Source organism: Symphalangus syndactylus, chromosome 14, assembly GCF_028878055.3.
Source record: "Symphalangus syndactylus isolate Jambi chromosome 14, NHGRI_mSymSyn1-v2.1_pri, whole genome shotgun sequence".
NCBI classification, from domain to species: Eukaryota; Metazoa; Chordata; class Mammalia; order Primates; family Hylobatidae; genus Symphalangus; species Symphalangus syndactylus.
Genome location: NC_072436.2, coordinates 76,673,874 through 76,686,739, shown reverse-complemented (window position 1 = coordinate 76,686,739; position 12,866 = coordinate 76,673,874). Strand labels below are relative to the sequence as shown.

Here is a 12,866-nt window from a genome sequence, read left to right as displayed (position 1 = left end):
ATTCCAGATCTTCAAAATTATTATGTATAAAATATATAAAGCTTTATGAAAATAACTACCTTTGCTCTTGACATGAGAAATTTGACAGCTCGATCATGGCATATATCTGAGGCACTATATAATAATTCCTGGATATTATTTGCCAGCTTTCCTAGCTCTGAGTCAGTTAATTTCATGTCTTCACTGACCCTGAAAATGACAAAGTAAGATTTAGTCAGGGAAAGTTGTAAACATAGTATTCTCCATAGGTGACCTATCAATAAAAAGGATGAAAAAGCTGTAAAATTCACATTTGAATAAAAATTCTATGATGTACCAAATATCTTATAGTTTTTACAGGGACACATTAAACATGCTCAGATAATACAACTATTATCTATATTATTGTTTGTGTTGAGACAGGGTCTTGCTCTGTCACCTAGGCTGGAGTGCAGTGGCACATTCAGAGCTCACGGAAACCTCAAAATCCTAGCCTCAAGCGAACCCCCTACCTCAGCCTCCCAAGTAGCTAAGACGACAGGTGTGCACCACCACACCTGGCTAATCTTTTTTGCAAATTTTTTGTAGAGACAGAGTCTTGCTACAATGCCCAGGGTGGTCTCAAATATCCCTGGCCTCAAGCAATCCTCCCAGCTCGGCCTCCCAAAGTGCTAGGATTACAAGTGTGAGCCACTGTGCCCATCCACAAATGTATTTTATCATAACCTTAAATAAGAATTTTCATTCTCCACTGCAGTATTTTCAACACTTCGTTCAGACTCCGATTGAAAAGTCTGCAGAAAGTATAGCAAAATTAAATTTTTAGGTTAGGTACAAGGTAGTAGCTATGTCAGGGGACAGTTGTGCATAGGCAACTAGGATGATACAGTGGAAGCAAGAAGAGGGAAGGAATGTTATTTCATGACAAACAGGCTCTCTTTTTACTTATAATTATGAATGAGTATAAATATTCAGTTCAATTGAACTAATATTTACTAAGCATTTACTGTGCTTAAGCGCTAGGCACTAGAGGGAATATAATAGGTTGCTGCTTTCAAGGAACCTAAACTCAAAGAGGAGTATTTATAAGACATAATGTACTTTTTTTCAATTTTGAGGGGAAATGTAAAACTTTCTATTTTTAAACATTTTCCCCCAGGGGCATATATAAAGACCAATGATTCCATGCCATCAGTTCAGTTTAGGGTTACCATGAGCCAAGTGAAGTACCTTAACCTCATTTTTCTCTCTTTCAGTTGAATTAAAATACTTTTCAAAAATACTACAAAGAGGCTCTGCTGTATATTACTTTGAGGCAAACTACCATTCTAATTGGTTATGGTATTAAAGAAGGTTATTACCTGCTAGCCTTCAAAATCATAATATCACCAAATTTGTTTCCTAATGCTTCAAAATAACAGAGGAATTAATATTCTTAAAGTACTCTCAGAAACATTATCTTGTTTCATTCTCACACTCTGAGGTAGGTAGATAAATAACCACCTATGGAGGAGAACACTGAATCTTAGAAAGTTAAAGTGACCTATCCAAGGTTACAATACTAAGAGAGCAGAACTAGAACCTAGAATTAGTCTACTTCTAATCGAGTAAGCTTCCTCTACTCCGACATTTCTATATAAACAGTCTAGTAGTATTTCAAAACAGAATACCTGCAAAATTCTTGCTTAAATTTCAAAGTCAACTTTACTACTGAAGTAAATTTTTAATTCCTGAAACATTACTTAAAATTTCCCCCATGTAACAGAATGATTAAGGAATTTGAAACTCTTGGCAATATGCTACCAATTCACAAAAATATAAACAGAAAATAGCAAATAAAAACAACTCAAGTCCTTAAAAAAAAAAAAAGAGTGAATTAATCCAAAAAGCCCAAAGTTAGTTTTTTAAAATAATTTCATTCATTGTAATTCTGCTTTTAAAAAGATTTTTTGGGGCCGGGGCATGGTGGCTCACGCCTGTAATTCCAGCACTTCGGAAGGCCGAGGCGGGCAGATCATGAGGTCAGGAGGCCGAGACCATCCTAGCTAACACATGGTGAAACCCCGTCTCTACTAAAAACACAAAAAAATTAGCCGGGCGTGGTGGCGGGCACCTGTAGTCCCAGCTACTTGGGAGGCTGAGGCAGGAGAATGGTGTGAACCCAGTAGGTAGAGCTTGCAGTGAGCCGCGATCGCACCACTGCACTCCAGCCTGGGTGAAGGAGCGAGGACAAACCCACAGCCAATATCATACTGAATGGGCAAATACTGGAAGCATTCCCTTTGAAAACTGGCACAAGACAGGGATGCCCTCTCTCACCACTCCTATTCAACATAGTGCTGGAAGTTCTGGCCAAGGCAATCAGGCAGGAGAAGGAAATAAAGGGTATTCAATTAGGAAAAGAGGAAGTCTAATTGTCCCTGTTTGCAGATGACATGATTGTATATCTAGAAAACCCCACTGTTTCAGCCGAAAATCTCCTTAAGCTGATTAGCAACTTCAGCAAAGTCTCAGGATACAAAATCAGTGTACAAAAATCACAAGCATTCTTGTACACCAATCACAGACAAACAGAGAGCCAAATCATGAGTGAACTCCCATTCACAATTGCTTCAAAGAGAATAAAATACCTAGGAATCCAACTTACAAGGGATGTGAAGGACCTCTTCAAGGAGAACTACAAACCACTGCTCAATGAAATAAAAGAGGATACAAACAAATGGAAGAACATTCCATGCTCATGGGTAGGAAGAATCAATATCGTGAAAATGGCCATACTGCCCAAGGTAATTTATAGATTCAATGCCATCCCCATCAAGCTACCAATGACTTTCTTCACACAATTGGAAAAAACTACTTTAAAGTTCATATGGAACCAAAAAAGAGCCCGCATCGCCAAGTCAATCCTAAGCCAAAAGAACAAAGCTGGAGGCATCACGCTACCTGACTTCAAACTATACTACAAGGCTACAGTAACCAAAACAGCATGGTACTGGTACCACAACAGAGACATAGATCAATGGAACAGAACAGAGCCCTCAGAAATAATGCCGCATATCTACAACTATCTGATCTTTGACAAACCTGACAAAAACAAGAAATGGGGAAAGGATTCCCTATTTAATAAATGGTGCTGGGAATATTGGCTAGCCATATGTAGAAAGCTGAAACTGGATCCCTTCCTTACACCTTATACAAAAATTAATTCAAGATGGATTAAAGACTTACATGTTAGACCTAAAACCATAAAAACCCTAGAAGAAAACCTAGGCAATACCATTCAGGACATAGGGGTGGGCAAGGACTTCATGTCTAAAACACCAAAAGCAATGGCAACAAAAGCCAAAATTGACAAATGGGATCTAATTAAACTAAAGAGCTTCTGCACAGCAAAAGAAACTACCATCAGAGTGAACAGACAACCTAGAGAATGGGAGAAAATTTTTGCAACCTACTCATCTGACAAAGGGCTAATATCCAGAATCTACAATGAACTCAAACAAATTTACAAGAAAAAAACAAACAACCCCATCAAAAAGTGGGCAAAGGACATGAACAGACACTTCTCAAAAGAAGACATTTATGCAGCCAAAAAACATATGAAAAAATGCTCATCATCACTGGCCATCAGAGAAATGTAAATCAAAACCACAATGAGATACCATCTCACACCAGTTAGAATGGCCATCATTAAAAAGTCAGGAAACAACAGGTGCTGGAGAGGATGTGGAGAAATAGGAACACTTTTACACTGTTGGTGGGACTGTAAACTAGTTCAACCATTGTGGAAGTCAGTGTAGTGATTCTTCAGGGATCTAGAACTAGAAATACCATTTGACCCAGCCATCCCATTACTGGGTATGTACCCAAAGGACTATAAATCATGCTGCTATAAAGACACATGCACACGTATGTTTGTTGCGGCACTATTCACAATAGCAAAGAGTTGGAACCAACCCAAATGTCCAACAATGATAGACTGGATTAAGAAAATGTGGCACATATACACCATGGAATACTATGCAGCCATAAAAAACGATGAGTTCATGTCCTTTGTAGGGACATGGATGAAACTGGAAAACATCATTCTCAGTAAATTATTGCAAGGACAAACAACCAAACACCACATGTTCTCACTCATAGGTGGGAATTGAACAATGAGAACTCATGGACACAGGAAGGGGAACATCACACTCCGGGGACTGTGGTGGGTTGGGGGCAAGGGGGAGGGACAGCATTAGGAGATATACCTAATGTTAAATGACAAGTTAATGGGTGCAGCAAACCAACATGGCACATGAATACATATGTAACAAACCTGCACATTGTGCACATGTACCCTAAAACCTGAAGTATAATAATAAAATTTAAAAAATAAAATAAAATAAAATTAAAAAAAGAAAAAAAATTATTTTTTAACTTCAGTTAGATCTCTAACTTTCATGTCAACAGGAAAAAAGCAAACGAACTCAAACATAATCCAGCAATTCTACTTCTGGGTATATATCCAAAATAACTGAAAGTAAGATCTCTAGGATTTATATGTACACTCAAGTTCATAACAGCACTATTCAAAATAGCCAAGATGTGGAAGCAACCCAAGTGTCCACTAATGGATGAACAGATAAACAAAATGTGATATATACATATACATCTTGTATGTATATATCACATACATGTGAATGGAATATTATTCAGCCTTAAAAAGGAAGAAAATTTTGATATACGCTTCAACATGGATGAAACTTGAGGACATTATGCTCTGCAACTCTAATATTTTCCATTGTTTTTCTTTTCCTATTTCCTGCCTAGAAAAGTATTTCCTATTTTGTGCCATATTTGCATTGCAATAAACTTACAAAATTGCAGGTTATTTTGAAGTAAGAAAATAGGGAAGATCTACCACTAACAAAGTTAAAACATCAAGACGTATTTTTGCATGTTCTATATCAGTGATTCAATTATATACCGCAAAAACACTTGCTACAGGAAAGTCACAGCCCTTGTATGAAAGAACTAGTTAGACTCACACATATAAATATACTCAATTCATTGCCCCTTTGGGTTAGGTAGTTCCCAGACATTTATGTGCCTACTGAACATACAAAGAACCATCTACAGAACCTATGCTTCATGCTGTCAGAGGATGTGATTGGGGAAAGCCAGAGAAGGTTCAATGTATAAAGTGAGCCACAATGGAGGTAGGAGAGGAAGGATAAAAACTGTGAGACTGCATCCAGTTTGAAAGGATCTCAAATGGTGTGGCAGAAAGCTAACTATCTTTCAGTATATGTTCTCTCTTTTGCCACAATGACAGCTCTAGCTGGGCAAATAGTTCACAAGCTAAAGACTTATTTCTCAAGCTTCCCTTATAGCTAGACATAGTCATGTAATTATGCTGGCCACCAGGATGTAAGTGGAAGTAATAAGTGCAAATTCTGGATTGTGCTTGTTTTTAAAAAGAAAGAATAAAATATAAACAAATCTATGTGAAGGTAACACAGAACTAACAAATCTAAAATGTATATGGATTTGTAAAAGACCAAGAAGAGTTGAGGCAATCCTAAAGAAGAAAAAGTAGGAGAAATTACTCTCCCAGATATTAATATGGATTAAAAAGCTACAGTTGCTGGGCATGGTGGTTCACGTCTAGCACTCTGGGAGGTTGAGACAGGAGGATCACTTGAGGCCACGAGTGACCAGCCTGGGCAACATAGTAAGACCCCATCTCTACAAACTAATTGTTTAAGAAAACAAAAGCTATAGTAACTACAGTAACTATGACAATTTTATTTAATGCTATTAGTGTAAAGACAGAAAAATGAACGAAATAGAGTCCAGAAACAGATACACCTATCTGAATATCTGATTTACGGCAAGAGTGACATTATAAGAGCACCTTGTCAATAAATGGTGCAAGGTCAAAGACATATTCTTATGGGAAAAAAATCTTAACCCTCATACTAAACACAAAAATCAATTCTAGATGGACTGTAGGTCTTAATGTGAAAAAGACAGTAATCAGAAAATATCTTCAAGTCTTTAAGGTAGGGAAAGATTTCTTAAACAGGACACAAAGAAGCATAAATCATAAAGGAAAGTAATGAATCATAGAATTATATTAAGAACTTTTGTTCACCAAAAAACCCAATAAGAGTGAAAAGTCAATACAGAAAGTGGGAGAAGATATCTGCAATATGGACAACTGGCAAAAGGCTTGTGCTGACATAATATAAAGAACCTTCACAGATCAAGAAGACAAACCAACAGAAAAATGGGTAAAGGCCTTGAATAGGCACTTCATAGAAGAGGATATCCCAGAAGCCAATGAATGTATGAAAAGGTGCTCTCCTACCAATCATCAGGGAAATAAAATTACTACACTTGTGACATACCCAACAGAATGGCTAACATGTAAAAGACTGACAATATTAACAGTGAAGGAAGATGTGGAGTGACACAAACTGTTCCACACTTCTGAGGGGAGCGTAAATGAGTACAACCACTTTGAGAAATTGTTTGGCATTAGCTAAACTGACCATTCACATACTTTGTTTCCAGGTATATATTCAACAGAAATAACTGTAACATGTGCACCAAAGGTATCTAGAAGAATGTTCATGACAATCCAAAATGAAAATAACCCAAATCTTATCAAAAGTAAAATACATACATTCATTGTGGTGTATCATAAAATGGATTATTTATACACAACAAATAAAATCACTGCTACATGCAACAACCTGGATAGATATCACAACTGTAATGCTGAACGAAAGAAATCAGAGACAAAAGAGCAAATATATTATTCCATTAAAATAAAGTTTAAAAACTGGAAAAACCAATTGTTTTAATGGTTTCCTATGGGAAGGAGTAGTGTAGTATTACAGCAGCAAGAGGGGCTTCTGAAGAGCTGGTAAAGTTATAGTTCTTGAGGTGGGTGACAATTATACCAACACATTCACTTTGTGCTAGTTAATTGAGCTGAGCACTTTATAATTGCTACATTTTCCCATATGTGCCTTAAGTTCCAAATGGATCATAAAAGGGCTGAGAGGAAGATGCATACAAATGATACTTGAAGCTGGAAGGTGGGCTTAGTTCTACCCAAATTACATGGCTGTTGTTAAAATGTTTAACAAGCAAGACAAAGTAAGCAAGGTATCAGCCCTTTGTCCTCTCCTTCCTGCTGCTACGGATGAAAATGAAATGCTAAAAGCTAGAACAGCCACCTTAGACACAGATGGAAACTATACACTGAGAATGGTAGAACTGTCTTCTCAGCTGACCATCTCCTACCTCTGAAATGTTACATGAGAGAAACAAAATTTTACATTAAGCTACAGAGTTTTTACAGCTCTTTTTATAGCAGTTTTAGACTGCACCCTAACTAGTAAATGTGAAAATATTAGCCTGAACACAGAAGAAACTTTATTAATATATAGCTCAGGGTTTGGTTTGTTTGTACTGAAGAGCAGTGTTATAGCTGACTTTATGCTGTAACTGTGACCTTTATAAGCTCCAGGACCATAAGTTGATTTACATAAAGTACTGAGTTGACTGGTGGCTCCCAAGATGGCTGAATAGGAACAGCTCTGGTCTACAGCTCCCAGCGAGATCGACGCAGAAGACGGGCAATTTCTGCGTTTCCAAATGAGGTACCTGGTTCATCTCATTGGGACTGGCTGGACAGTGGGTGCAGCCCACGGAGGGTGCGCTGAAGCAGGGCGGGGCGTCGCCTCACCAGGGAAACGCAAGGGGTTGGGGGATTTCCCTTTCCTAGCCAAGGGAAGCTATGAGTGACTGTATCTGGAGAAGTGGTACACTCCTGCTCAAATACTGTGCTTTTCCTATGGTCTTTGTAACAGGCAGACAAGGAGATCCCCTCCCGTGCCTGGCTCGGCAGGTCCCACACCCATAGAGCCTTGCTCACTGGTAGCACAGGAGTCTGAGATCCACCTGGGATGTGAGAGCTTGGTCGGGGGAGGGGCGTCTGCCACTGCTGAGGCTTGAGTAGGCAGTTCTGTGCTCAGAGTGTAAACAAAGCAGCAGGGAAGCTCAAACTGGGCAGAGCGCACAGCAGCTCAGCAATGCCTACTGCCTCTCTGGATTCCACCTCTCTGGGGAGGGCATAGCTGAACAAAAGGCAGCAGACAGCTTCTCCAGACTTAAACGTTCCCTGCCTGAGAGCTCTGAAGAAAGCAGTGGTTCTCCCAGCACAGCATTCAAGCTCTGATAACAGACAGACTGCCTCCTCAAGTGGATCCCTGACCCCTATGTAGCCTGACTGGGAGACACCTCCCAGTAGGGGCCGACAGACACCTCATACAGGCGGGTGCCCCTCTGTGACAAAGCTTGCAGAGGAAGGATCAGGCAGCAATATTTGCTGTTCTGCAGCCTCTGCTAGTGATACCCAGACAAACAGTCTGGAGTGGACCTCCAGCAAACTCCAACAGACCTGCAGTTGAGGGACGTGACTGTTAGAAGGAAAATTAACAAAGTAATAGCATCGACATCAACAAAAAGGACATCCACACCAAAATCCCATTGATAGGTCACCAACATCAAAGACCAAAGGTAGGTAAAACCAAAAAGATGAGGAGAAACCAGAGTAGAAATGCGGAAGACTCCAAAAGCCAGAATACCTCTTCTCCTTCAAAGGAACACAAATCCTCGCCAGCAAGGGAACAAAACTGGACAGAGAATGAGTTTGACCAGCTGACAGAAGTAGGCTTCAGAAGGTCCATAATAACAAATTTCTCCGAGCTAAAGGAGCATGTTCCAGCCCATTGCAAGGAAGCTAAAAACCTCGAAAAAAGATTAGATGAATGGCTAACTAGACTAACCAGTCTAGAGAAAAGCTTAAATGACCTGATGGAGCTGAAAACCATAGTACAAGAACTTTGTGAAGCATACACAAGCTTCAATAGCCGATTCGATCAAGTGGAAGAAAGGGTATCAGTGACTGAAGATCAAATTAGTGAAATAAAGCAAGAAGACAAGATTACAGAAAAAAGAGTGAAAAGAAATGAAAAAGCCTCCAAGAAATATGGGACTATGTGAAAAGACCAAATCTACGTCTGATTGGTGTACCTGAAAGTGATGGGAAGAGTGGAACCAAGTTAGAAAACACTCTTCAGGATATTATCCAGGAGAACTTCCCCAACCTAGCAAGGCAGGCCAACATTCACATTCAGAAAATACAGAGACCACCACAAAGATACTTCTTGAGAAGAGCAACCCCAAGACACATAATTGTCAGATTCACCAAGGTTGAAATGAAGGAAAAAATGTTAAGGGCAGCCAGAGAGAAAGGTTAGGTTACTCACAAAGGGAAGCCCATAAGACTAACAGTGGATGTCTCTGCAGAAATCTTACAAGCCAGAAGAGAGTGGGGGCCAAGATTCAACATTCTTAAAGAATTTTCAACCCAGAATTTCATATCCAGCCAAACTAAGCTTCATAAGTGAAGGAGAAATAAAAGCCTTTAAAAACAAGCAAATGCTGAGAGATTTTGTCACCACCAGGCCTGCCCTAAAAGAGCTCCTGAAGGAAGCACTAAACATGGAAAGGAACAACTGGGACCAGCCACTGCAAAAACATGCCAAATTGTAAAGACCATCGATGCTAGGAAGAAACTGCATCAATTAGCGGGCAAAATAACCAGCTAGCACCATAATGACAGGATCAAATTCACACATAACAATATTAACCTTAAATGTAAATGGGCTAAATGCCCCAACTAAAAGACACAGACTGGCAAACTGGATAAAGAGTCAAGACCCATCGGTGTGCTACATTCAGGAGACCCATCTCACATGCAAAGACATACACAGGCTCAAAATAAAGAGATGGAGGAAGATCTACCAAGCAAATGGAAAGCAAAAAAAAAAAAAAAAAAAGCAGGGGTTGCAATCTTGGTCTCTGATAAAACAGACTTTAAACCAACAAAAATCAAAAGAGACAAAGAAGGCCATTATATAATGGTAAAGGGATCAATTCAACAAGAAGAACTAACTATCCTAAATATATATACACCCAATACAGGAGCACCCAGATTCATGAAGCAAGTCCTTAGACACCTACAAAGAGACTTAGACTCCCACACAATAATAATGGAAGACGTTAATACCCCACTGTCAATATTAGATCAACACGACAGAAAATTAACAAGGATATCCAGGAATTGAACTCAGCTCTGGACCAAACAGACCTAAGAGACATCTGCAGAACTCTCCACCCCGAATCAACAGAATATACATTCTTCTCAGCACATTACACTTATTCTAAAATTGACCACATAACTGGAAGTAAAGCACTCCTCAGCAAATGTAAAAGAACAGAAATCACAACAAACTGTCTCTCAGACCACACTGCAATCAAATTAGAACTCAGGATTAAGAATCTCAGTCAAAACCACTCAACTACATGGAAACTGAACAACCTGCTCCTGACTGACTACTGGGTACATAACGAAATGAAGGCAGAAACAAAGATGTTCTTTGAAACCACTGAGAACAAAGACACAACATACCAGAATCTCTGGGACACATTTAAAGCAGTGTGTAGAGGGAAATTTATAGCACTAAATGCCCACAAGAGAAAGCAGGAGAGATCTAAAATCAACAACCTAACATCACAATTAAAAGAACTAGAGAAGCAAGAGCAAACAAATTCAAAAGCTAGCAGAAGACAAGAAATAACTAAGACCAGAGCAGAACTGAAGGAGGCAGAGACATTAAAAAACCCCTCAAAAAAAAAAATCAATGAATCCAGGAGCTGGTTTTTTGAAAAGATCAACAAAATTGATAGATCACTAGCAAGACGAATAAAGAAGAAGAGAGAGAAGAATCAAATAGACACAATAAAAAATGATAAAGGGGATATCACAACCGACCCCACAGAAATACAAACTACCATCAGAGAATACTATAAACACCTCTACGCAAATAAACTAGAAAATCTAGAAGAAATGGATAAATTCCTGGACACATGCACCCTCCCAAGACTAAACCAGGAGGAAGTTGAATCTCTGAATAGACCAGTAACAGGTTCTGAAATTGAGGCAATAATTAATAGCCTACCAACCAAAAAAAGTTCAGGACCAGACAGATTCACAGCTGAATTCTACCAGAGGTACAAGGAAGAGCTAGTACCATTCCTTCTGAAACTATTCCAATCAATAGAAAACGAGGGAATCCACCCTAACTCATTTTATGAGGCCAGCATCATCCTGATACCAAAGCCTGGAAGAGACACAATAAAAACAGAGAATTTTAGGCCAATATCCCGATGAATACTGATGAGAAAACCTCAATAAAATACTGGCAAACCGAATCCAGCAGCACATCAAAAAGCTTATCCACCATGATCAAGTCAGCTTCATCCCTGGGATGCAAGGCTGGTTCGACATTCATAAATCAATAAATGTAATCCATCACATAAGCAGAACCAATGACAAAAACCACATGATTATCTCAATAGATGCAGAAAATGCCTTTGAAAAAATTCAACAGCCTTTCATGCTAAAAACTCTCAATAAACTAGGTATTGATGGAACGTTATCTCAAAATAATAAGAGCTATTTATGACAAACCCACAGCCAATATAATACTGAATAGGCAAAAACTGGAAGCATTCCCTTTGAAAACTGGCACAAGGATGCCCTTTCTCACCACTCCTATTCAATATAGTATTGGAAGTTCTGGCCAGGGCAATCAGGCAAGAGAAAAAAATAAAGGGTATTCAGTTTGGAAAAGAGGAAGTCAAATTGTCTCTGTTTGTAGATGACATGACTGTATATTTAGAAAACCCCATCATCTCAGCCCAAAATCTCCTTAAGCTGATAAGCAACTTCAGCAAAGTCTCAGGATACAAAATCAATGTGCAAAAATCACAAGCATTCCTATACACCAATAACAGACCAACAGAGAGCCAAATCATGAGCAAACTCCCATTCACAATTGCTACAAAGAGAATAAAATACCTAGGAATCCAACTTATAAGGGATGTGAAGGACCTCTTCAAGGAGAACTACAAACCACTGCTCAAGGAAATAAGAGAGGACACAAACAAATGGAAAAACATTCCGTGCTCATGGATAAGAAGAATCAATATTGTGAAAATGGCCTTACTGCCCAAAGTAATTTATAGATTCAATGCCGTCCCCATCAAGCTACCAGTGACTTTCTTCACAGAAATGAAAAAAACTACTAATGGAACCAAAAAAGAGCCCGCATAGCCAAGACAATCCTGGGCAAGAAGAACAAAGCTGGAGGCATCACGCTACCTGATTTCAAACGATACTACAAGGCTACAATAATCAAAACAACATGATACTGGTACCAAAACAGATATATAGACCAATGGAACAGAACAGAGGCCTCAGAAATAATACCACACATCTACAACCATCTGATCTTTGACAAACCTGACACATACAAGCAATGGGGAAAAGATTTCCTATTTGATAAATGGTGTTGGGAAAACTGGCTAGCCATACGCAGAAAACTGAAACTGGACCCCTTCCTTACACCATATACAAAAATCAACTCAAGATGGATCAAAGACTTAAACATAAGACCTAGGACCATAAAACTCCTAGAAGAAAACCTGGGCAATACCATTCAGGACATAGGCATGGGCAAAGACTTCATATCTAAAACACCAAAAGCAATGGCAACAAAAGCCAAAATTGACAAATGGGATCTAATTAAACTAAAGAGCTTCTGCACAGCAAAAGAAACTATCATCAGAGTGAACAGGCAACCTACAGAATGGGAGAAAATTTTTGCAATCTACCCATCTGACAAAGGGCTAATATCCAGAATCTACAAAGAATTTAAACAAATTTACAAGAAAAAAGCAAACAACTCCATCAAAAAGTG

General features: G+C 38.9%; 1 protein-coding gene across 6 annotated transcripts in view; it reads right to left on the bottom strand.

Annotated features, from left to right (window-relative positions):
• The window catches only part of VPS54 (VPS54 subunit of GARP complex), a 131,611-nt gene that overhangs the window by 29,527 nt on the left and 89,218 nt on the right, over positions 1–12,866 (bottom strand). For all 6 annotated transcript variants that reach the window (XR_008651006.2, XM_055243593.2, XM_055243595.2 and 3 more), the window contains one exon: positions 60–189. Coding sequence is in view for 5 of the 6 variants with exons in the window: in XM_055243593.2 (XP_055099568.1) it covers positions 60–189 (130 nt within the window). In the remaining variant the exon portion in view is untranslated. The remainder of the gene's footprint in view (positions 1–59; positions 190–12,866) is intronic.